Source organism: Apteryx mantelli, chromosome 9 (assembly GCF_036417845.1).
Source record: "Apteryx mantelli isolate bAptMan1 chromosome 9, bAptMan1.hap1, whole genome shotgun sequence".
NCBI classification, from domain to species: Eukaryota; Metazoa; Chordata; class Aves; order Apterygiformes; family Apterygidae; genus Apteryx; species Apteryx mantelli.
The window spans coordinates 16,418,648-16,444,991 of NC_089986.1; the positions used below are offsets into that span (position 1 = coordinate 16,418,648).

Sequence of the window (26,344 nt, forward strand, 5' to 3'; positions counted from 1 at the left end):
GGGCTTCAGTGGTGCCAAGTTGTTTTCCAGCACTAGACAAGGGAATGAATCTACTTCCAGGTGGTCTGTGTAGCCAGAATTGGAGTTCAACCATAGGGTTTTGGTAGGAAGAAAGTCTGGAAGGGTCATGCTAGACCTATTTTTCTAAGTTGTGGATTTGAAATAGCAATTGATTGAATTAGTTTCAGGTGTTGTCTGACAGGTGCTAGACATTAAATGTAGTAGTCCAGCCAAATTCCAGCCAGGAGCTAAGTAACCAAGTCCTGAGAGCAGCCAGGTAACTTCATGGGCTATGTGGAAGTCCTGAAGGATGTGTGTCGCTGTGCTGTTCATGCGCTTTCTTGCTAGGAGATGGTAGAGACGTGCATGGGGATTTGTGGGGTGCATAGCCCTTCTTTTTCTGGGTGCTGATCTGAGGAATTGCAGAAAGCACAGGAAAGCAGCACTGAATGGCTTTTGCCTAAACAAAGTATTACAGGTAGCTGCAGTTTCATTGATTAATGAACGATAAGGAAATGGGCTGCACAAATGACTGTTGCTCTGTCGAAGCTACTCTAAAAGCCACAGCAGCTTTGAATAGAGGTATTGTCAGGAAGGTTTTCACTCTTCCTGGGAGAGCAAATCCTCCTGAGTCTTCTCTAAAACCTTAAAATCAAACTACCTTAGCTATTTCCTAGCATTTGCTATTAAATTTCAGGAGATGTGTCCCTAGCAACTGCAGGGTGCACAGGCTTCATTATTATAGAAGCCTGTGTTTCTTGTTATGGCTTTATGATTCACAACAACACTGGGAATGTGACAAAAAGAGACTATTGGCTCTGTCAGAGTTCTTAGCCTGGATCTGTTTTTATTTCCTGAACTTCCAACACAGAGAGAATACACACGACTCTTACTTAAGACAAGGATTTCATTACACAGCCCTACCTTGCCCCTGTGAGTTGGTGTGTAACTGTTTATCTAAGTCTGTTGGTGGTGCTGAAGCAATGACAACATCAGTTGTGACTCAGATATTTTGTCATATCCAAGTCTGGGGTGTTTTTTTTGGGGGGGGGGGGTTGTTTTGGGGGGGATTTTTTTTGCAAGTTAAGAGTCAGTGTGAAGAGAGGTAGGGTTTATTTATTTATATCCTCCCGTGTGGTGGAGGTGACGTGTGCCAAAGTAAGCAAGATAAACTGTTGAACAAAGTGCACCTGCCCCTTAACTGCTGCTGACTTCCACCACGGAGCAGACTGGAGAGAGCAGACGTGCAGAGTGCTGGTCTTTGGGCCTTCTGAAGGCTGGAAAAAGCATAAAACCCACAGCTTTCACCATGAAGAGCTCCAGGAATGTCTTCTTCCTTCTCTTCTTTCATGCTGGTAAGTGCCCTCTGAAAAACATTTGGCTGTGGCTTGCTGTCTTTGCGGTTGGCCAGTTCGTGATGTGAGAGAGCAAGGAGAAATCAGAACCAATTCAGAACTAATGTGTATGGTCAGGAAAAAGGATAGCTAGATTATGTTCAATACAGCCTTTTCTGCCTTGACTCATTGGTGTTAGATGTTTTATTTCCTCAGTGCTGTCTCTGCTGCTCTTGGTTCTCTGGTGTCTTTCTCATGAGTATGATCGGTTCTATGGCATTTATTTTGTAAAAATACAAATAATTGCATTATTGCACTCCTCATGCTCTGTGTGACATGGTGACTTTCTCTCCTCCCTTCCAAGTTCTATGGGTGGATGCTTTTAATTTTACCAAAGGTGTAGATGCTGTTTCTGAAGGACTTTGCAGTTCTTCAAAAAGAAAGATGCTGGGTCTGAAATGATGTTTGTTTATGCATTTTTTTCAATTTTTTTTTTTTGTTGAAAGCCCTTTTCAGTGTATTAATAGCCTTTTGATAAGACACATAAGATGTTACACAACCTAGTAGTGTTATTTTCAGCAAAGGAGTTAATTGGATGTGAGCCAACGATAAAATTATGTGTGTGTTTAGGGCCTTGAGCATATTTCAAATGGAAGCCATGTTTCCTGCCATTTCATGCTTCATGAAAGGGCCAACAGAAGGGCCAAAATTCTGAATAAACTTAGGTTCAGAGAGACACTTGCTGTTTTAACATGTTCTTCATTGGCAGTAGAAAGAGAGGCTAACTACAGACAATTTTTGTTTAACTCGCAGGGAAAGAAAAAGGAATTTTCTGTACCAGGAAAGCATCTGGCCAGATGCTGGGCAAAGTCCAGCAGTTTGGAAAGGAACAAATTAATTACCTCTTGTAGATTAGAGAGGAAAAAGGCAACAAACTCATGCCATTTCAGCAAACTGGCTAAGCAGGGGGCCAAATGAGCTTTGTTTCATGTTTCAGATTTATGTGACTAATGATTCCTCATACAGTTCATGCATTATCTGCTCTGTGCCTATATCACAGAATCACAGAATGGCTGAGGTTGGAAGGGACCTCTGGAGATCATCTAGTCCAACCCCCCTGCTCAAGCAGGGTCACCTAGAGCATGTTGCACAGGATCGCATCCAGGCAGGTTTTGAATATCTCCAGAGAAGGAGACTCCACAACCTCTCTGTGCAATATCTATCTGGGATATCTAACTCCAGAGTGCTGAGTTTGAAGAATGACACTTTGCCATGCATACTGCGATGCTGAGAAAGCAATTCAATTTCCAATTGCTTGTGTTCAGGAGAAAAAAAAAACAACAACAAACTTTCTCTGAAAAGCTAGATTCTTTCTCCTGCCCCCAAGAAATTAATGATGAAGATGATTTCAGCCAGGAAGATGAGGTAGATGTTAAGTTTCCATGAGTTACCTGTTTACCATGACCCTGCCATGCATTTCAGCATTTCTACACCACAGAAAAGAGGTGAGAAGCTCTTCTTCCCTCTGTGAGCATATTCTGCTATGAAAACTTCCTGCCAGCTCTCCAGGTCTGACTTGTATTTGTTGACGACAGCAGCAGAGTTGGCTCTGAGTTGCAGTGGAACAGCCAGCCCAGCTCTCTGTTTCAGTACCTGGTGCAAAACAAGGCTTACGGCATCAGTGGTGATGTTTAGCCTGCAGCCACCAAGCGTTTCAAGTCCGAAGATATGCATAGCTACTCTTTACTACACTACTACACTAGTGGAGTAATCTTAGCTAGTGAAATTAGATATGATTTCTCGACTGCATGACAATGGTGGGGAAGCAGAGGGCCAGTTAGAGTTAGGAGAAGAGCACAATGTGACAAATAACATAGAGAAGAATCCAGCTTAGTAAACAACAAAATGTAAACAAAGCCATGGAATTTCCTGCCAAACAATTACAAAAATAATCTGTACTTATTCATCAGCATAAAGCATCTTGCACCTGCATTTTATGTACAGCTGCACCATTTGCACATGATGATATATGCTTACAAAAGCAACAAGGTGTTACTTTGACACTACTGTTCTGGCTTCCTGAAAAACACCTTTCTCCATTGACTAATGAAGTCCCCCCCTACTTAACCTGAATCTGTTAATTCATGGAGCTGCACACTGCTTTTAGTGACTGTGGAAAGGGCCTCTTATGGAAGTGCTTTGAAGGGACGAGTTTACTTTTCTAGTTTTTATAATAAGCCCTGAGACAAGGTTCTCAAGCACCTAGGATTGCTTTTTATTCAGACTAGCAAGGGATGGAGCACAGCTCCACGTTGGAAATGGTACTTCCTGAGACAGAGTTGTTTTCTGGATGATCCCTTTGCTTTTGTAGTGCATCATTTTAAATAATTATTTTAAACATTTTTTACTCGGTAGAAAGCATTCTGCATGTGTCCCAGGACACAGAGCTTGAGCAGACAGCTGGAGGCAATAGTTCTCACGGTGAATGATGCTCTCTAAGGATTCTTCTGTTGCAGAGTCCATTTTTTAAGTGTGGCCCCATCTGTCTGCACAATAAATCAGACCTTAGAATCTGGTCAGGAGGATTCTTCACAGCTGTAAAGTTAGAAGTAATGGTAGTGTGTTTTTCTTTAATGTTAAGTGACCATATTGTGCAGTTGGTATTGTACACATCTGCAGGGCAGCTCCAGAAAACAAACCTGAGAAGCTGCTCAAAGCCAGGACTGTGCCTTGTGCATCACAGACCAGTTCCACAGCACAAAATCTCAGACACATCCACAGCCCCCAAGGACACCTACAGACAAAGATGTCATATTTTACCAGGTTTTAAGAATGGTCTGGCTGCCCTGACTTGTTCTGTGGCACCCATACTTAAAATGCTAGTAACAGGTCCATCATGTTTTAATATCTGAATTGGAACCTATCCTGTTTCTAATCCAATTAACTTCAGTACTCCTGTTAATCTGAATGAAAGCAGAAACCATCTCTAAAGCCTCAGTGTAGAACAAGCCCTGATGTCTTTTGTTTTGGATGGAGGAAGGGAGTGAAAGTTTGGATCCTCAGTAATCTTTAAATGATAAGCTTTGTTACAAAGGCGCCAAATTTTTTTAATGGTATCTTTTCTTGATGCTTTGTTCTCAGCTCTCAGCCTGGAGCGTATCCGGTGGTGCACTGTCTCTGAGCAAGAACTTTCCAAGTGTACTGACCTGAGTGCAGCCTTTGCTGGGGCAGGCATCCTTCCCCCGGTGGAGTGCGTAGAGGGGGGGTCGGCTGCTAAATGTATGCAGATGATCAAGGTGAGTTGTAAGTGATGACAGCAGCATACATTTAATTTCCGTGTGTACCTAATAATGATCTCTTCGCTTGGCAACACAGACAGCTTTACAATGTGTTTGATAGAACCGGGTAGCAGGCTTTATATGTCTTGGCATTCCCATCTTTGAAAAAGCAAAACACGTTTTGGGAGCGGAGGGTGGGAGAACAGTTGTTTGTTTTAAGACAGAATGGGTGTACACATGAACCTGAAAAGCAAAATGGCCCTGCCTCTTCTGTTTGGCTATTCAGATATAGGAACACAAGGACAGGGCTTAAGTAATCTCTTTTAAATATTGATCTTTGACTGGAGAATTGTGTCAGGTTTCTTCAGCAGGTGTTAAGAAGGGGTGGAGTGATAGGGTGCAGGCAGCACACAGCGGTGCCTTCAGCAGTAACGCAAAGCTGGTCCATGCAGGGTACGCAGCTTTCTTGCAGTGCAGGCCCAGCTTGCGGTTGAATATGCGTGCTGCAAGATTGAGGAGCTTCTTGACTCTTCGTAGCAAATCTGCGGGGAGATTTCCTTCCCTTCCGTTCAGACTTCTGCAGATCACCCTCCAGTCACTCTTACTTCAGGAACTTCTGGAAACCTTCAGCTCTTCTCTTCTCCTTCGCATGCTCAGAGCTCTGCGCTTCCTTGTCTCTTGCCTCCCCAGTGCAGGCGCACCCCTGTTTTTGGAGGAGTTGTAGTTGGTGTTGCTTATGCGGCATGAGTAGTGCTGCCTGTCCTCCGAGTTCATCCTGCTTGTTTCCTCACTTCTGGTCTCCTGTCGTTCCCTTTTCAGGCCCTGCCGGCTCTCCACTCACCTCGGCCTCCATAACTAACGCAGCCTGTCTCTTGTCTGTTCCGAGTGAAATTGGGCAAAGAATTTTAGGCTGTGTTTCAGGGTCACACAGTGCAAATTGCTGTTTATACAGATGAGAGGAATGTAAAGTCCCGTCTTAGTGCTATGAGAGATGGATAAAGCACCAAGTAGGGTGAGCAGAAGGCACACAGAACCGCCTGGATTAATTCAGCTGCCCAGCGTGCTCAGTCTGGGAGAGAAGTGGGGCTTTGGGGAAGGTTTTAAAGACTGTAAACCCTTGGCTTTGCAAATGGTGAATGGAAAATAATTCCCTCCTTAGGAGGGAGTGGGAAGCAGCAGGTGGATATTAGAAGAAACGCAGAGGCAGGTAATCAAGGCACCATCACTGGCAGTGTATGGTGGAGGGGAAGGATGGCTGGATATGTTAATAAATGTTCATCCTGTGTAGACATGCCTAAAAGTCAGGAATTTGTGAGGGAGTTGCAGCCTTGTCAAGGACAAGGGGATCAGAGCCAGGAAAACAGGTCTGGCAGAGTAGTTTGGAGGAGATTAGGCAGGTAGTGGTGTGGCCAGAAAAGAGGATGAATTTCAGAAATTGGTATGTTGTAATGTTTTGTCAACAGAAACAGAAGGCTTGTCTGTCTATTAAATAATAAATACTTGATAAATACCATTTTTGACTGAAGGAATTAAGATTGTATTAAAGAACATCAGGAGTAGATATCAATATATGTGACTTGGACAGGAAATACTTTTTAATGTCATATCTTTCCTAAAACCATTTGGCTGATTGCTGCATTCCACAGAAAAGGATCTGTTAGGCTCTGCAAAACAAGTTACTGAAAGAGCTGATGAGTGACTGCCTCCGAAACAGTGTGCGCAGAATCACATTTGTTATCCATTGCAACCAGCACACAAATTTCTATAACTCTGGATAGTTATAAAACTTGATTAGCTGAACTCAGAATGCTGCAGGTGGATAGCGTGAATCAATAGTTTGCTGAGAAAACTCCACGGTAATGCTTCGGGCAAGGTTCTGTCCTTGAGACCTCTTTTACTTATGCTAATGATCTGCTAAATGCTTGAAACTGGCCTACTCTGTGTAGGACTGCGCAGAGCCCCAGAGTCCGCATGTGCACTGAACTCTGCTCCTTGAGGACAAAAAGGGGATGGGACACAATGGCTGAGGAGGCAGAGATATGCCGTTTTATAACCCCACACAACTTGGACTTAGTTCTGTGAACCGTGTTTGCGCATGGGTAAAGTACACAAGGATTTCTTTCAAGATGTTTAAAAATTGAGAAATGCTGTAAAATTTAACCTGGAGAACCTGACAATATTTAATTTGACCAGAGCAATTCTTCAGCAGGTCTTTAGACTCTTCTGTGTGCAATTCACAAATGTGGCACACAGAAATGGAGTCATTCTGAAAATAGTTAACATGGAGTATTACCATTCCATGTATATTTATCAAAAATCATATATAGTTATATTATCATTTAAATCATATATTGTTATAAGTTATAGTTATTAAATCATATATAGTTATATTGGCCAAAGCTTGCTACAAAGCATACTCCACTGTTGCTGAAATACTACCTCAGATATGAATGTATCATTTAAAGGGGCTGTGGTCTGTAGCTTGTAAATTACTTCCAGGCAAAGAAGCTTCAACTTCAGATTAAGTACAATAGTATGTATTTTTTCTGTGTGCATATGCATTCTGCTGTGGTGCATACACACGGGTTTAGCCCCAAGCTATCGATAGGAGGCTTTTCTGCTAAAGTGAACTCAATGGCTCAGCTTTCTGATTAGCAAAGTGCTGTTTCACATGGAAATATGTCCACATAATATAGTCCTTGTCTTCTGTGGCCAGCCCTTCTCTTTTTATCTGGCCTACCTCCTGTCCACCACCAATTCCAGAGGGTCATTTTGTTTCCTCTGAAAATCAGGTCCTTCCAGTTTCTTTCTGCTTTCTCATAAACTGCTTGGAGACTTTTATGCATCTCCAGCTGCTGGTCCCAACTTCAGCTGCTCCTTGACTGCGTCCGTGAGGGTTTGTACATGCCTGCTGCCTGTGTGTGCGCACACACACTTACATGTGCATTCCTATCCCTAGATATCCCGATCCCTATAATCCCTACAATCTGCAATTATATGCTGTCTCCCAGCCCCAGGTCTTAGAGCAAATGCATTGGGATAGCACCTGGGATTTCGGCCTATACTTTCTGTATTTTAGTTCCTCACGTTCTTATACCATGTCTGTATGACTGTAGCCCGTAGTCAGTCTCAATTACTTTTTTGAATGGTAATATCTATACCTCTTTAACCCCAGGCATTAGCTCTCAGTTTTTGCTCTTTGTCTTTTTCTTATAGGCCATAAATATATATAAGTGTGTGTGTGTATATATATACACACATATAAAAGTTTCACTATTCTGTTTATGACAGTATTGCCTGAGAAGCCACTCCAGAAGCATTTATATGGAACAGGAAAGATTTTTGTCATTGGGTTCTGTAGGTCTGATGGTTACACAAAAGTTGTTTTGCGTGTGTTCCATCTTTTTAAATCTTTGCAAAAATTGCTACAGTTCAGAGGCAAGTGTCTAAGTTGCGCTATGGAGGGGCTAATGCCTCTTTGAAGTCAGAACACCATACAGAAATGTCTGCAAGCATAAGAATAAACTTTGTGTGATAGCCTTTTAGACTGTGAATGAATCAGGCTTGCATCTTGATTGCGGTGGACGGACAGTCCTGTGTAATCTGCACTTTGGCAATGAGCGTTTTTACTCGTATGTTCTTCAAATGCGTTCCCGCACTAGTTCATTCCCTCACGTGCACTTCAGAGATTCATTGCTGCTCCTGCCTCCTGTAATGACAACGCGTAGCCTTGAACACATACTTGTGTCTTTCCAGGATGTGCTTAAAATCCTAACACTGACAGGGTAGGCTGCCACTTCCTCATGGTGTGGTCCAGATAGTTTCTTCTGTTGAGTGATGAAAAAGAGTTACTGCTTTGGAAATCCAAAAGGTCCGGTTTTACACTTAGACCCTGGCTTATCTTTCCCAAGAGAACCACGGCAGTGGAATTTGCCAATACTGTTTCTGTAAGTTTAGAGCAGATATAAGGGAGCCTGCCCTATTTTCTGTGTTGAGTTTTTGTACCTGGGTATGGGGTAGGCATCAACATAAGAAATGATATTCCTCTGCCGAAGCAGGTACATCATGTTCAGCTTGTGATTTGGCTGGGACAACAGAACAGTACGTCTCTTTCACTTGGTACGTGACCCCACAGGAGTTCCAGCTCCTCTCCTTCCTTTCACTGTCAGGTGTGCCTTCTAGAGAACAGGCCGTCTTTGATCTCAGATTCTTGTCCTGTGCTCTGACTCTTCTGATGGAATATCGGATATGGTTATTCCAGAGAGATTGCGTCTGTTCTTTAAGATGCAAGTGTCTCCCAACCCCAGCTCCTTTCCAAGTTTCCTTGGAGCTTGGTTCAGTTCAAGTTCATGAGAAACAACTCTCAGGATATCTAATGTTTCAGCAAATTAATGAGTATCATATTTTTCTTGCTTGAGCCAGATTAAGAAAATATTTTAAATGGCTTGGCAACTTTGAGTCTGATTTAGGTACCAACATCAATATATTACCTCCCCTCTCAGATAATCCCTTAAAAACTTTTCAAGAATTTTGTGTGACTCAGCCTGTGGGGAATTGCTTCAGGATACTTGGGGAGCATAGTCCTAACCCCACCCTAAACCAGTGCTCAGCAAACCGCCAAGGATGGCGAGCTAAATTATCCCCCTCCAATCCTGAACTCTAGAGGTTAAGCAAACTGATAAGAAACTCAGTGTCAGCCTAGAAATGCAAAACATCGACTTGCTGTATACTTTCTCAACAGTAACTTGTCTCTCTGCCAGATGCCCTCTCCTGGCTTCTGCTAGGCTTGGTAAACAGTGAGAGCCAGGTTTGGCTGATCAGAGATGTGTAAGCAGTTCCCTAGCTCTTGCTGCTGTGGGCAGTCCTGTCCTGTGCTAGTTAAAATCCAGTGTAATCCTACATCTGTAGCAGGATTCCAGCCAGCTCAGTGTTATAGTCAGCTGAGAAGATAAGGTATTGTTGGACACCTTCCCAGCAGTGGATGCCCCAGATTGCACTCTTTCTCTTTGGACAGTCTTTTCAGATGCTTCTTCTTTTCTGAAAGGCACTGCCAGTGCTACTTTGCTGCATTAGTCAGCAGTAGGATTTTATCTGCACTGTTCTCTCCTTGTTTCTTTGCGCTACTGAAACTGCAGCCTTCAAGGAGTTTGCGAATGGGGCTGGGATCTTCCAGAGGTCATGGGCTCTTGTAGCTGAATTGGCCCTTTATCTAAATGTCCTCGCAGCTGTGCTTGTGGCTGATGTGCCATAGCCATACTGAGAAGCAACCCTCCCAGTATTTAGACTGGTTTGTCCTTTCTGTTCTTTCAGGAGGTTTGTGAAAAATTCCTAAAATTGCTATCACTGATTCAGCTATTATGGGTCTTAAACTAGTGTCCATTCTTAACTCCTTCCAAGACAGATCTCTTAAGCTTTGGACAAAGAGCCATGGCTCTTTCTCCTGCTCACGTGCTCATGTCTTCCTCACAAAGCATTGCTGCTACACTGGGGGAGCTTGCTGGGCTGTGTGTGCCTCTGTTGCTCTGAGATACTGGCCTGGTTCTGCCCCATCTCCTCAATGCTTGGCTGCAGTTGGATTGGGGTGAGTCATTGTTCAGCCTGTGGACACCAACTGTGGTGAAAGTGGGTTACCTCCTTGAGAGCATCCCAACCCGCAGACTCCTCGCCCAACTGTCCAGGTCACAGTGGCTCCTGTGTGCCAGGTACCAGGCCTTTATCTGGCTCCAAGTCTCCCCTACTTTACTCTGGCAATCGAGGTATTTTGAGCCTGTTCTTTTCTTGTTATTTGAGTTCCTCTTTTTGCATGTTGTTCACTTTTATCATCTGCAGATGGTCCTTGATTGCTGCCTGGGTTAACCCCTTTCTTGCATCAAGGAATTTGTAAATCCTGTTGCAGGACAATGTGTCCTGGCTCCTCTTCGCTGTTGTTTTACTTTTCTTATCACAGGAGAAAACATTTTTTTGTTCAGAATAGAATTGTCTGTGTTTATTAGGAACAAGCAATTCAGCAGAGTAAGTGTTGCTTATAATAGATACTATTCAGAAGGGAGGAAAATATTGGAGGAAGGCAGAATTACTGTTTGCTTGAGCTCCATCAGAGGTACTTAGCATTAGTACAAACTCATTCAGACAATGAATTTCTGGGAAATGTCAATGTCCCCTTTCTCCCTCCCCCACAAGATGTATGGCTGCTTATCTCCTGGGGTACAAGCTGGTATGTTTAGTGCTGTCTTGAGTGCACACTTTGGCATTTGTATTTTGCAGCTCTAGAAGACATCACTTCAAAATGTCTGTGTGAGAGCTCAAAAATATAGTTGTTTTATTTAAATCTTCAAGCTTTGTGGCACTAGCTAGAGATGAACAAAACTCCTAATCGATGAGCCTCCAGACTTGTCACAGAGATGGAGAAAGAAAATATGGATTCATTTCTAAGATTCCTTTGGACCGTGCGGTCTAGTGAGGCCACTGCACTCTGGGGCTGGTCTCTGCGTTATTTTTGAAGGAAGAGAATTTTGGTGTTTTAAATCCATCTCAGTAATTGTTCTTCAGTAACTTGAGAGCCCTAGAAAGGACTTTTTGGAGACAAGAAAGTTCACAAAGAGAGATTGACTGCATCATATGAGCCTCTTCTCTCAAATTCATGAATACACTGCCTCTGGCTGTTGAGGATTATTAATAACTATGTTTCAACATATATCTTCACCTTGTGTTTGCACAGGATGATTTGGCAGATGCAGTGACACTGGGTGGTCATTCAATTTACCAAGCTGGAAAGGAGCATGGGCTGAAACCTGTGGTTGGGGAAGTGTATGATCAAGGTATATTCAGACAAAGTAACTTTTGGATTTGTTAATATGAGCTTTTTCCTATGCATTGTTACTGTTTCCATTTTATTTTAGGGTCCTCTTGAAGACCCTAAACACTAGGTTATGGTCGCATCCTCTCTTGGATGTTCTTGCCATAACAGACCTGTGGGGGAAACAAGAGACCAAGGGCTGTGGTAGAGTCTGTCCCTGAAATGCTTAGGTCAAAACAGCTCTTCCTGTAATACCTTTTTACTGTCTTATTGCTTACTGTCTTCTCTGTTCCAAACTTTGCAGATAAATCAATGAATTGCAAAATATGAAGTTAAATTGTTATTAGGGATATCCCTCAACTCCATAAACTACAATAAATAATTAGGCTCAATTTTTAATTGTGCATATGATTACTTGCTGGAAGGAAGGAAGTGATAGATTCTATTCTTTATCTGGATGTCCTGAAGCCTTGGGTGCCTTTCGAGACTGTAATTCAGTGATGCCCTATCATCCTGACTAAAGGCTCGGTATCAATGTGTTTGTGTAGTTCAGAGACAGATGATAAGTATGTCCCATAAATTTCAGAGAGCCAAGAGGAAGAACGGCTCTGGAAGCAGTCTGCAGACAGAAGATGACACTAGGTCTCCTGGTGTCCCACCACTCTATTGTGGGAAGGAGCTGGATTGGGTTTGCAGCTGGATCTCAGCATGATTTGGCCAAATCAGCCTCAGAAGTGCCTTCTGGCTCACCTCCTCTGACCTCAAACTTGAATCACCTGCCGCAGCCCAGCCTCACTGTTAATCACATGTCATGACCCTGGTGAGGGAACTGTGTTTTGATTTCTCAAAAACACGTGGGTCTCATGATCCAGAGGTTGTCTACCTTTATTAGTCAGGCTATGAGCTCAAATTGGAGACAACTTAATGAAATTTAATGGCTTGTGTCAGATTAAATGACCTTATGGTCACTTCCGACTATAAACTCTTGACTCTATGAATTATGTCATTTAGTAAGACAATGAAAGTGAAATCATCTGTGATGCTGCAGTGACATCAATGTGCTATGCTATGTCGAAATGAAGATCAAATTAATAGACAACAGTGGGAATTCTTTTTACAATTAAATCTACTTGGTATCAATTTACAGGGTGAACATCAAAGTTAGAGCAGGTTGCTTGTGGAGTTTAAAAAGGACGTTTCACACAGCAAAGGCAATAGATGACACCCCAAGGTCAGCAGGTTCTCACCAAGGATGTGAACAATGCGTCTTCTCTGTGGGTAGAGCCAAGAGACACCACAAGTCAGTGCATCTCACTGTAGTGCAGCTGCTAGGCTACTTTGTTCCTATTTCTTCCTATGCTGCAGAGATTGGAACTTCATACTACGCTGTGGCTGTTGTAAGGAAGAGCTCCAACCTCACCATCAACAGTCTGAGGGGTGCCCGTTCATGCCACACAGGCATCAACAGAACTGCAGGCTGGAACGTGCCTGTGGGTTATCTCATTGACAGTGGGCACCTGGCAGCAATGGGATGTGACCTTCCAAAAGGTGAGAATTGCAGTGCCAAGAGCTGCTCTTCAGCAATGCCTTTGTGCACGTTCTTGGGACTGCTGCACATGGACAGGAATGTGTGGTACTAGCTGCTTTGTTCTTGGTTCTGATGCTCCTTTGTAAGATGGAATAGACCCAGCATAGATCCAATGAAGAGTGCAGACTTTTTTACTTGGAAGTCATCTTTTAAAAACAAAATGACTTATCCCTTTTAATGTTTTAGAGATGTACTGTATAGATGTGTTAAAATGTGATTGTAGGATCTTGTTTACTCGTTGCTAAAAATGTCTCACTCTACTTTCACTTTTAGCTGTTAGTGAGTATTTCAGTGCAAGCTGTGTTCCTGGAGCAAATAGCATAAATTATCCCAAATCCCTCTGTCAGCTCTGTAAAGGAGATCCATCTGGGCAGAACAAATGCGAAGCAAATTCACAAGAGCAATACTATGACTACAGTGGAGCTTTCAGGTAAAAACAGCACTGTAACTTTTTATCTCTGTGCTATATCTATTGTCATAGTGTCCAGGCCTCACTGATGGGAAACCGAAGCCAGAGAACTTGCAGTTGATCACAGTAGATAATCTGCTAGCATGTTAGGACAACCATGATTTAAGTCTAGAGACTGAACAAAAGTAATCCTGAACCCACTATTTCAGGAATACCTGAGTATTAAAGCTGACTGGGTATTTAACACTTGTGCTGGGCAGGGAAATCCCATTGCTGTTTGCTTTGTCCAGCACCTGTTGACACAAGTCTGGCTGTTTGTTTCAGCAGGCTGCATCTCTCCAATAAAACCTGATGACCCTTAAGAGTTTGGCCACTGAAGTGCCACACTACTCAGCTATTTCACACTCATCCCTTCTCCATGGCAGTGAGTTCTCTTAAGTTCCTCTCCCCTCCATTTTTGCCCAACTGCCTTTCCTCATTTTTCTTCTTCCTGTGTGTGCTGTAGTCCAGTTCCCGGTCCCTGAGTAACAGTGCTGACTGAGCAGGGGTGGAATTTGTTCATGTGAAACCCTCACTCCCCTCTGTGTATTCCCCAAAGGGCCATGTGACAGCCTTAGATGGTGAACTCTGCTGAATGAAGAAGGTCATATTGTCCATCCTAGGCAGCCCTGAGCATGTTGTCCATGTTCAACAAATGACAGTGATAGTTTACTTCATGCTCTGACAGCCGCTAGCCTCTGCCTTGAGCTAAACTCATAGCACAAGGGTAGGAAATAGGTCATGTCTGCTGGCTGATGGAGCACATCCTACAGCCCTCCGGCTGTCAGCAGGCAGTGTCCAATGCACGGGGGCAGTGCTTTGCAGCGCATAACTGTGGTTGGATTTATATTTCGTTTAGGTGTTTGGCTGAAGGTGCTGGAGAAGTTGCTTTCATGAAGCACAGCACAGTGCCTGAAAATACTGATGGTAAGTAATCCAGAAGCCTTTTTAGCAGTCTGCTTGCGAGGTCTGCAGTACAATGACAACTACCATTGCAATACAGTGGCTGTAAAGACAGTATAATGTCAAATGTTTGATTTATTTTGAATTGAGGAGTGAGCAAAAATGCTATAATAATATGAATAGATGTGTCCACATATGTAGGCACCCGGGAGGTAGGTGAGTCCATGTGACTTTTTTTTTTTTTTTTTTTTTTTTAAGGTTTGGCAGTTTCAGTAAAGGTTAGAGGTGGGATCTTTTAACTTCCTCTGGAAAGAGCGATTTACCAGCACTAAGCTCTTGGTTTTATGCAGGCCTGGGCTGCTATCAATATAAACATTGCTTATTCCTACCCAGAGATTTCAGCACAGGCTAGCAGAAAGGGCAGGCTGTGTTTTGTTAAACTCTGAAATCTGCCTTGAACATAACATCATTTAAATATCATGGACCTGTCTGACTGTTATTCACAGCAGGAAAAAACAAAAATGTCCTATGTGGTCCTAGACCTGGAGACACTTTTGATACTGCTGTGGACCCCAGTGTAGTTCTGTGCATCTGACAAGTGTGCAGCTGCGTATCTAATCAGAGATGCAAGACTCTGGGACCACATAGATGCATAGGATATATTGGGCAGCCAGGAATAGTTAAAGGATGGTCAGGAGAGCTGTATTCTGCTCCATGTGCACACGCAATGTTTAGCACAGACTTGGAGCCAGAGTCATGAGCACCAGCCTGATGTCTATTCCACAAGTATGTTCTGTTTCATTTCAGGAAAAACTCTTTCTTTGTGGGCCCAGAAGCTTCGCTCCAGTGATTTTCAGCTTCTGTGCCGCAATGGCAGCACAGCTGATGTGACAGAGTGGAGAACCTGCCACCTGGCCCGAATCCCAGCTCGTGCTGTGGTTGTACGGCCTGACACAGATGGGACAGTTATCTTCCAGCTCCTGAACCAGGGACAAGTAGGACACCATTTTGTTTCATCAGTGCATTGCATTTTAGATAGATTCCCCCACCCACCTGACTTGAACTGAAGAGATGATGGGCACCTTCAGCTCTGTGTGGAGTCTGAAAGGGAATGAGAAGCACTCAGCTTCTAGGTGTAGGGCCCTGAAGGGGGTTACACACAGTGAGGCTGAGGGTTGTATTTTGCCCTCAAAGACCCTGGGACACTGAAAAAGACTTGGGTGGCAAGGGATATTTTTTTCACAAATTTTTAGCCTGTGGGTCCTCCATAAGGAAAAACCTAGTTGCTTGTCCCTTCTGTAGGCAGGAGATGGTTTCCCCTGCCCATAACCAATATTGTCACAGACTTCCCATGTGACACCAGAATGCAAGGACATATACCTGATAGGTGTTTTTCATTTCTTTAACATAACAGCAAAAATTTAGTGGTGCGGGTGCCAAATTTCAGATGTTTGACTCAGCAGCCTACGGTGCCCAGAATCTCCTGTTCCGAGACTCCACCACCAAGCTCGTTGCGATCACAGCTCAGAGTTACCAAGCATGGCTGGGTGATGAGTATCTTCACGCCATGCAAGCCCTGAGCTGCGACCCCAGCAGTAAGTTGTCTTTGGATTCCTCTTCATAACAATGAACAAAGAGAGCTGATAATAGAGACCATCTTTATTCTGCTTTATTTTCTTCTGACTCTTGGAGGCTTATGGTGAGATGCCATCCTAATCTCAAAGTTTAGAGGAAGGGCACTCTGTGACCCAGAAACAGTGTCACATTGTAGAAAACTTTCCTGTGCAAATTGGCCCATTTTCAGCATTGTAAGATACATGCATATTCTGCCCTTTCTTGAGTACACAAGATTTGAATCCGTAAGCTGCTGCTGCACCTTGGTGTACTCTATTTCTTACCTGCTAAAGAGAGGAAGTAGTTGCTGTGTATGTCCTCAGGTAGTGTATGTAAAAGAAAGGATGGAAGGGGATTCTAGCAGAGAATTTCCCAAGCTGGAGAAACCTTCAGTTGCCCTTTGAAGTGTTTTGGTCTTTTATACTGTCAGCAGAAGGTAGAGATAACTTGGTGTATGTTCTGACAGACTCAGAAACACAGGTCGTAGGAGTCCCTGTCTTAAGAAGCTTCATAATCATGGCATAATCATGGTGAACTCTAATACTTGCTTTCCAATTTTGTGCAGCGTTGCCAGAAAGCCTGACCTGGTGTGTTGTATCCACTGAGGAGATTTGGAAATGTAGTGAAATGGGTGTTGCCTTTCGGAACAAGAATTTGACACCAGCAGTCCAGTGTCTTTCAGCCAAGACAAAAGAACAGTGCATGGAGCTGATCCAGGTAGGCTGCTACCAGCCTTGTGCAATGAACAAATTAACACAAGCTGCTGTCTGCTGGGTAGGTAGGATCAGAGATGTGTGTATTTAGGCAAGCGGTAGACAATATTGGGTATTCAAGAGGTGATCTGCAGCTCACGTGGTATGGACGGGCCTGAGCCCTGAAGCTCTTCAGTTGTGTCAAGGACATTGTTGCCCATCTAGCTCAAACTTGTGTCTGAAATCTGATGATGCTTTATACAGGGTTTTCATGTTTTCTTCAGCAGAGGGTAGTTCTTTTGCTACCAGACTTGCCCTCTGAGATGTGATAAGTATGACGCTAGAGGTGTCATCATTGTAGCAGAGAGGCTGCTGTTTTTTCACAGAAGCCCTAAATTTCATTTGATTTTTCAGAAAAAGGAATGTGATGCTGTAGCTCTGGGTGGAGCTGATATTTTCACAGCTGGGAAGACATACGGCCTTGTACCAGCTGCTGGAGAAAATTACTCTGGTAAGGTCAGGAAACATAAACATAGACCTTATTTTTCCAGGATGTTTTAAAAAAAAAAAAAAAGCTCTAAAAGCACAACCTCTGTTCTCTGGCTCTGTTTGGAAAGTTGTTTTCAAAGGACATCAGTATTATTATTCTTTCATCATGGATAGAGGAGGAAAATAAGTATGGAGTGGGTTTCTACAGTGAGTTTGTAGCAACTTCTGTCTGCCCTGACACCAGGTCAGCTTGAGTCTTTGGCAGTTGATGAATCTTTCACCTCTTTGCTTTTTCAATTCCACAAAAAGTACTTACAGTGGAAAAATGAGTATTCATAAAAGCACAAGATTTTAACAGAAGCAAAAATACAGAAGTAACACAGATTCTAGTTGGAAGCAAATTCTTCCCCTCAATTTGACTGTCTCAGAATTAGTGGTGAAGGGGGCTCATGAATGTTATGACGCTAAGACAGAATTTTGATACTCTGCAAAATTCATGGAGATTTTAAGACAGGTGTGAGTTGTTACATAAAATAGCTCACTTCTTAAAACAGTTTTGCCATGTCACTAATGACCCAAATATTGTTTTTGAGAGGGATGTATTTGTAAGAGTTAGTGTTAATAAAAACTCTTTCGTGGCATTTAAAGTATTTGTGTTCATCTCTAGATTATTTAGTTCAAGTGCATGGCAGTACCGGTATACAGGCTATATGTGAATGCAACATTGTAGAGTATTAGAGGTAAAGAAAAAATCCATGTGCCCTCATACTTCATAGCTGGCTGACTGATGCTATTTCCTTCATACAGCATGAGCTAGGAAGTTGGCACCACATAAGTGTAGTGTAGATTATCCTTTAGCAGCAGGAATGCTTAAGGAAAGCTGTAATGTTTTTTGTTTTTCTGCAAGCTGATGACAACAGCAGTGCGTACTATGCCGTGGCATTAGTGAAACGGAATTCTTCTAATGCTTTCACCATCATTGACCTGAAAGGGAAGAAGTCCTGTCACACAGGACTGGGGAGAACTGCTGGATGGAATATCCCCATTGGCATGCTAATTAAAAGGGGCATTATTAGGCCCAGAGACTGTAATATTCCTCAAGGTAAGATGACAATATGGCATATCAAAAGTACAGTAACATTCTAATTATACACTTTAATTAGAGAAGTAAAATTCTGATATTTCATAGCTCTGTGTTAAGCTAATCTGTTTAGGCATATAAAGATGTGTTGCATTTTTAATGTAATGCCTTGAAATTTTAGATTTTGTATCGCCTGGGTAGACTAACTGAAGGGTCACATTGAGAATGAAAGAATGTGAAAGTATTCCTTTCCCTCTTTGTCTCATCACAAAATCAGGTTGGATGGGACCTCTGGAGGTCATCTAGTCCAACCAGCTGCTCAAAGCAGGTCCAGCTAAGAGCAGGTTGCTCAGGGCCGTGTCCAGGCAAGTTTTGAGTAACTCTGGAGATGGAGATTCCACAGCCGCTCTGGGCCCCTGTCCCAGTGTTTGACCACTGCTGATGTAAAGAATTTTTTCCTTGCACCTAATCAGAATTGTCTTTGTTGCAACTTGCCTGTTTCTGTTGCCTCTTATCCTTTTGCTCTGCACCTCTGAGCAGGGTCTGACTGTCGTCTTTAACAACTCATTATGTCGATGAAGACAGCAACCCCCTTCTAGCCTTCCTTTCTCCAGGCTGACCAAACCTGACTTTTAGCCTTGTATGTCATGTGCTCTAGTCCCCTGGCCTTCCTAGTCACCCTCCACTGTACTTGCTCTAGTATGCCAGTGTCTGTCTAGTACTGGGAAGCTCGAAACTGGACACAGTACTCCAGATGTGGTCCCACAAGTGTCAGAGGGGAACAATCTTGACTGCTCTTACCAATGCAACACAGTATGCCGTTAGCCTTTTTTGACACAAGGGCACACTGCTGACTCTTGGTCAGTTTGCTGTCCATCAGGACCCCCAGGTCCTTTTTTGTAAAGCTGCTTGTCAGCCGCAGCCTTTCATGGGTTTAATCCATCCCAGATGCAGGGTTCTGCATTTGCCTGTGTTGAACTCCGTGAGGTTCCCGTCAGCCCATTTCTCCAGGCTGTCCAGATCCATCTGAATGGCAGCCCTGCCCTCGAGTGTATCAGCCAGCAAAAAGTCTATACCAATTTTCAGAAACAACAGTCTTTTGTTCTTTGTATAGATTTAACCAACTTTAAATTTACATAGGGTCTTGAAATATCTGCTTTTCATTCCAGTCTCTCTCAACTCTTGCTGAACATTTAGGATATTGATTCAGCTCAGATGTCAGTGACTGGGTAGTCACTGTAACTCATGCTCTTTATTCAGATGTATCCCCTCTTGGTGGTACTTCCAGCTTTGGGATGTCATTGCAGTAGATGATGTATCCCTGTCTTAAATTTTATTGTATATATTTTCAAACTGCATTTAGCAGTAGAACAATGGACCAGAACAAGCAATGGGTCTAGGGACATGTGACTACTGAGTCTAATTTTATTTGCCTATTTCCTATCTCCCAGACTGCTCTTTGGTTTCATTACCTAAACAGCTAAATAATGCTTTGAAAATATTTTAAAAGTTATAATTTATGAATTCCAGTAAGGTGGCTATAACTCACGCCTCTAAATTCTACTGAAACCTGTGCTGGTATGAAACTTCATGACAGTGTAGCTACCCCTTTTTGTGGAGAATGCATGCTTTTTGCTCATTTTATTGGTTTGTCTGTCTTTCTCCAGCTGTGAGTGAGTTTTTCTCTGCTAGCTGTGTGCCTTCTGCTAAGCGGGACAATTACCCATCAAAACTCTGTGAGCTATGCATTGGAGATGATAATGGAAACAATAAATGCAGCGCAAGTAGCCAAGAACGTTATTACAGCTACAGCGGAGCCTTCAGGTAATTAATATATGTGGTTGTCATTGCTGTGTTGGTAAAGACCACGTGAGCGCGTGGCTGTTGGGCTTCAGGCATACTGGGAGCTCAGGGACTCCTCATGCACAACCACCTGCTTGGAGCCACCTCACAGCCTTGTCCTTTGATCGTAAATAAAACCCAAAGCCCTTGAAAAGACAAGAGTTAATTCTGACACTGCTCTCGACAGCAAAGCAGTGTTACATGTCAACGCCTTTTGCCAGCTTCCTGGCCCACAGCCAACCAGATGACCTACAGACAAATCCATGTGTCTGTCTGACAGAGCCATCCGCCTAGCGAGGGGTGAGTGGATTGTCATTGGGCTCCAGTTTTGCTTTAATCTAGTGTGACAGTCCACCACTCTGAACGGCCGCGTCATCTGTAAGGAGCATAGGCAGGGAAACAGGCAATCGGTAGCCAATATCTTGCTGCCTGTGAATTTGTGCTGTGAGTGGCAGGCTGGTAACAGGGAGCTGGGGCTGGGTCCTCACTGTCCTTACCCATTTGTGCCTCTATGTGACATAAGGTTTCTGAGTGGTACAAACTATTGCCAATGCTCAAATGTCAAAGGCCTCTTCAAAGCAAGATTTGGTAAAGGTAGAGAAGCAGTGTAAAATGGAATAAATACTTTATATAACAGCTGATATCTACATATGGAGCCATACCCAAAGACTTGGGGCTTAGAAACTTAGAGGTGTAAGCAGCAATTCCTTTTCCTGACCTTCACCTCTGAAGGCAATGATGCATGTAACAGAGCTGGCAGAGTGGTTTTTCTCCTTCAGGGGAGGAGACTCTAACAAGAGCTGCCTGGTAAATACTCAAGTGCTAGACTTGAATAGATTTGTGAAAGGCAGTTGTCTGTTTGTGTCCAGCTGCTCTGCTACAGCACATGCCTTACAAGCAAACTCCAGATCCTCTGCTGTCCTTCAGGATTAGCAGCTAGATACCAGTCACCAAACTGAGAAGCAACAAATGTTATCATAGGCCGAATGAGCCCTAAGATTCTACATTTGATTCATAGTGTCCTTATGGTACAAACTTTATATGAAGATCACTTTTTTTTTTTAATACAGAAGAAAGATGATGTTTAGTTTTCAAGTGATGTGGAAAGTTTTAGGTATTTAAAAGGTTGGTTAGGATTTGGGGGAAAAACAATCTCATACAAGGAAGGGATGGGTCTGGATATGGTGTTTAGGTGATCCTTCCTGAAAGAAGAATGAGCTATAGCAGGTGACTGACATGAGCTTAAAATTTGGCCTCAGATTTCCAGATTCTTTCAGTTCTGTTGGAAATCACCAGAACAACCTGACTAAAGGTATGAGAGGTCATTCAGTTTGTGTATGTCCCACTGCTCGGGACAAGTTAAACTGCACAGAACACTGGAAAATCTGCTTTTGGGAACAGCCTTTTGCTGAGGGGGAATGCACTGAACAGTACCTGTTGCATCTTGCTTTCTCTGCATGACAGTCAGCCACATGATGATAATGTGTTTGATTGTAACTGTTCATGTTAGCCAAGTATATATTATATTTTTAGTAACCCTTAGCAATAATAATTTTTCCTCACGTTTTGTACTGGATAACCTTTGTTTGGTTAGTGCTTTAAGTCTTCTTCATTGCTGCGTTTAACGATCTTGTTTCAAGAAATGTTTCTTGAAAAACCCTTGTAGAATAAACTACTAACCTTTGTTTCTTACCGATCCATTCCCTGCCACCACACCCTACCCAAAATATGTGGAAAGTTGGATCTTTTGACTAGCTCACCCAGCTGACTGATTTGAGGTTGAAATTATTTATGTATCATTTGCATCTTGAAGAAAATGCCATGCATTTTTTATGTCTGCTGACTTAACCAACTCATGCCTAGTGAAAATCTCTTCTAATAGTCTACAATGACTGGTATATCACGTGTTAGACAACACCACGATGTAACACGAGCAATAGCCAATGCTTGTAAAGGCTGGTTGTTCTACACATCCACCCCGAAACTCTCTGGAATGTGATGCTGTGGCACTGGTGGGAGAGGAGGAGAGTTTAGGGTGCCCTTGGCATGTTGGGCCTCTTCTGCTTCAGAAAATGAGGGGAATTCTTCTCTGAGGTTCATGAGATTGAACTTAGTTCTGGAGAGGTACCATTATGAACTACAGTTAAATTAACTAGGTATCTTCAGTTTTACAGAACTGTCAATGCAGTGTCTGTGCAAGCACTAAGGTCACTAATTTGAAAAAAGAGATGTATAAGTGTGTATGTGCACGCATGTACATATACAGAATTTGATAAGCTCTTGGGTTATGCACTCAAAGGATTTCATTCAACAAAAAATATCTCAGTGGTAATTACTCCATACATGATTTGAAAGGCAAGTGTAAAAGCTGCTGTTAGCAGAAGGGGTAAGCTGCCTGGAGCATCACATAATGTGTGTTCTGTTTCTTTGCTTGTCTAATACTGGCCTTTTCTGTCTTTTTTCCAGAGTTTTTAATCACAATTTCCTGCTTTATTACTATTTTAAAATTCTTAATTCAATATATCTTGCAAACATACTGTTTTTCTCTCCTTTCAATATGCTTCATTTCTCTGTCTGGTTTTGCTCATTACCTTAGGGTCCAGTGCATTTATTTGCAGTACGTAAGAAAAATTGAATTCTAAAGCTATTAGTTATTAGCGAAGATGTGGTTGAAATAAAGATGCTCTGAATTGCACTTTATCTCTCATTTCCTAAAGGTGCTTGGCACAGGACTCTGGGGATGTGGCCTTTGTGAAGCACTCGACAGTGTTTGAGAACACAGATGGTATTCAGTTTTACATGTCTCTATTATATTCAGTTATTTTTCTTGAACTGTTTTGCTGTAAAGCATTAAGTAAGTCACAGTAACTAGTTTCTTCTTTCAGGTAAGAATACTGATAGTTGGGCCCATAACTTGAAGTCCAGTGATTTCCAGTTATTGTGTCCAAATGGTGCCCGTGCTGAAGTCACTCAGTTTGCTGAGTGTCACCTGGGTCGGGTGCCAGCACAGGCCGTTATGGTACACCCGGATACCAACGTTTTTGCTGTATATGGACTTCTGGACAAAGCTCAGGTATTAATAATCCATTTATCCTATGGGGTAGTTAAATACGATCTAATACAGACCAAGAATGAAGACAACAGAGCCATACTGCCATATTGTGTCCCCTACATCATGGGACTGGCAGCATGTGCACTCTGCAGAGCTCTGTTGTTGGAGCGGGAAGGAAAAGGTGAAGTACGACCCCTGTAATTCCCCTAGTAAAACCACCCTGCTGCAAAAGCGATTTCAGCTCTTTGCCTAGCCACTGGTTTCAGCTGTAACCTTCCTGCAGCCAAGTTGCATGACTTTAAAATTTAAAATAAAGTACACTAACACTTTTTCATCCTTGAATTTTTTTAGGCATGCAACAGTATATGGGAACAGAACATGACTGGGTATATTTATGCTGCAGCCATGTACATGGTAAACCACCCAGGCAGATCATGCCTGGCTACCTCAGCTAGAGTCTTCTCAATACTGAAGTTGCCCAGTATTTCTTTTAAATTATTTGTCTTCATGCTAGGCTTCAGTCATTTCTGTAACTTGCATGCAGCCAGATCCTATGTTACACAACCATACTTACACAGAAGAATTTTCAAAAATACAGCTCCTTCTAGATAGTAACAGGGACCAAAAACCCAAATGCTGCTCTTGTACTTGCCGAGAGCAGGATTCTGTAGCTAATCCACTGGAGTTTCTGAAAGCAAACACATAACAAATTCTGCAGTTGTGTATGAACTCCTCTATGAAACAGTTCCCATTGTCCGCGTTGTTGTACTAGAGGAATGTGGCATTTAGTCTTGCAAAAGACTGAAAATTTTGCATTGTTTTCAGGACTTTTTTGGAAATAGCAGCAATGAAAATGGATTCAAAATGTTTGATTCTTCAGCTTTTCAAGGAAAAGATTTGATCTTTAAGGATTCTGCTGTTGAGATAGTGCCAGTAAAAGAGAGGAGGACATACACAGAATGGCTTAGCAATGAATATATTGAGTCCCTTGAAGGGATGCAAACACCACCGTGCTCTCGGGCAGGTAATAAGACAATATCTATTAGTGGCTACTGTCATCCCCCTTCTTACATTATGTCAGTTATGAGGGTCGGACTAGCATGGTCCAAACGGCAACTTCCAGGCCAGGCTCCCACCTTTTCCTCAGATGAGCTGCTGTTTGGACATGTGCTGTGCTAACATTTGAATGCCTCTTCCATGTGCTAACAGCATCTGCTCACCAGGGGAGCAGGGTGGGGCTGGAAGCTCCCTGTTCATGTGGATAGGGTGGAATTGGGGGCAGAAGCCAGCCAAACTGTGTCAGCATGGTCCCAAAACTTGGACTCTCATTCTGGACTGGATGATTCCCAGATGCTGCTAGGTGGATACTGGCTTTCTGATCTGTGGAAGAATTTCTGCATCAGAAATCTTGTCTAGTGAATCCAGTCTGGCCTCCTTGCTGGTAACGCTCTGACTCCCACTGCTTCCATCCCTGCTTATCTCCCTTGCTGTGGGCAGCAGTTTCCCCTGAGCTCAGCTGTCAGAAAAGATTAGTGTGCAGAGGATGGACAGGCTGTGAACAAACAGATACTACTTGCAGCCCAGAATACAGCTTCTGCCATGTGCAAGGTCCTCCACCTTCCAGCAGAGGAAAGTAGGGGGAATATCTAAAGTCACTGGAGGAAAAGGAGGGGCAGGGAGATTTGGAGGGACTATCTGTTGGCAGAGGAAAGAGCTGAGACAAATGTGTGCATCTGCTGAGCTTGCTGACCTTTCCACAAGCAGCACACTTGCTCCTCAGCATTGTGGGCTGCTTCAGAGAGAGGTCAACTACCCTTGTGATTTTTTAATTTGATGCAGTCTTCATTGACACACATTTGGTTGTCCTCCTTCTACATAGGATTATCTGTTTGTGTGTGCATGAAACTTGTATTTGATATTAGTGAAACAGTAGTTAATTTCTGATTAAATGTTTCTCAATCCATTGGCTTGTAGCATTTCATTTTTATTTTTATCCCTAGCTGCAATTACAACAAATGTTGCTGTGCTGCTGACAGGTAGTGTCCTCCTGACTACAGCTACTACCTCATGATGCTGGGATGAAGAGATATTCAATGCAATAAAAAGATGGTAAAACCAAATAGTAATTATGTAAATAAATGAAATGTAACAAATAAACAAGAGAAGAAAAGATGATTTATTCAGACTTTGGCTTGATCGCTTTTCACACTTTTCCCGGAAGTTAACACTCCCCTCACGCCTCTGCCCGTACTGCTCAGCCTTTCTTACCCATTTCATTACTCTGTTACCTGGCTTTTAAAGCAAAAAGACAACATATGCCCCCCTCCTATTTCAGTGTTAGATTTTAAAGCTGCGTGTCTACGTTAGCAATTAGTGACAACAATGTGATGGCCCAAATAACCACAATTATATACAGGACTTGAGTTCATTTGCAGTTCTGAGATTGTCAGTCTGGGATCCATGACATCTCTAAGCATTTAGCTGAAGCTTTTACAGACTGTAAATTATACAGTTCTGACATACATTTGGATACACTGTGTTAGATTTTACTGAGACGATTCATGGTTGATGTATTAGATATATACAAACAGGGGGTATGTATATGCGTTTCTGCCATACTGGGATGCTGTCCAGCTTGCAAAGTTGCTCTTCATATAAAGACGCACAGCTATGTGTGGAGCCTGGCCTGACCGAGGCCTGCAGCCCCTGTGGCTTTGCCCGGCTCTTAGTGTCACGTTACGCAGCACCATCGAGCGTTACTCCCTGCCTTCGGGGGCCCTGGAGTAGCTTGCATCGTCCTTGTTAGTTTCCTTGCACCGCTTCCATGAATTGCAGGCAAGAGTAACCATAATTTCAGGGTTGTATTTTCCTTCCGCAGTGGATTAGCTTTGTAGATAAATACTATGCTCCAGAAGAGCAGCAGCGGTGCCGCCTTCGCCGCCGCCGCCGCCTCGCTTAGCTCCCGTCACAGCGAGCGGGTTAGGGCCGGTGATTCAGGCCCCGCCTCTTTCTGCACCTGGGGGCTGGGCGTTCCCCGCGCGGTCCGAGCCCCTGCTTTGGGCCGCGTCGGTTCCGCTTCAGCCGCCCTGCGCCGGCGGCCCCGCGCCACCGCTCCTCGGGGCCCGGCCGGCGGCAGCGGCGCCCCCCGCCGCCCCGGGGCCTCACGGGCCGGGCCCGGCTGCCGCGGCCGCCGCGGCGGGGCCTGTCTAGGCCGCCGTCTCGGTGGC

At 43.4% G+C, this 26,344-nt stretch overlaps 1 protein-coding gene across 2 annotated transcripts; it reads left to right on the plus strand.

The window, feature by feature from the left end:
• The first annotated feature begins 1,243 nt into the window (after positions 1–1,243).
• Positions 1,244–26,260, plus strand: MELTF (melanotransferrin). 2 transcript variants are annotated; one of them, XM_067301827.1, is made up of 16 exons: positions 1,244–1,355; positions 4,476–4,630; positions 11,331–11,430; positions 12,774–12,956; positions 13,270–13,426; positions 14,304–14,371; positions 15,155–15,342; positions 15,762–15,942; positions 16,527–16,678; positions 17,068–17,164; positions 18,050–18,244; positions 19,891–20,047; positions 22,783–22,850; positions 22,951–23,138; positions 23,943–24,141; positions 25,118–26,260. In XM_067301827.1, the coding sequence occupies exons 1-16, from the start codon at positions 1,310–1,312 to the stop codon at positions 25,186–25,188; spliced, it is 2,205 nt and encodes a 734-aa protein (XP_067157928.1). In that variant the 5' UTR covers positions 1,244–1,309; the 3' UTR covers positions 25,189–26,260. The 2 variants fall into 2 exon arrangements, with proteins under 2 accessions (XP_067157928.1, XP_067157929.1); XM_067301828.1 differs by lacking the exon at positions 25,118–26,260 and having other exon boundaries at positions 23,469–24,030.
• The last annotated feature ends 84 nt before the right edge of the window (positions 26,261–26,344 follow it).

What these genes read in the sequence shown, in the direction of transcription:
- MELTF (XM_067301827.1), top strand. Translation starts at nt 1,310, where the DNA reads ATGAAGAGCTCCAGGAATGTCTTCTTCCTTCTCTTCTTTCATGCTG. An exon ending in CCTGAGCTGCGACCCCAGCA is followed by an intron (nt 15,943 to 16,526) that starts GTAAGTTGTCTT and finishes AATTTTGTGCAG; the next exon opens with CGTTGCCAGAAAGCCTGACC. An exon ending in GACTTCTGGACAAAGCTCAG is followed by an intron (nt 23,139 to 23,942) that starts GTATTAATAATC and finishes CATTGTTTTCAG; the next exon opens with GACTTTTTTGGAAATAGCAG.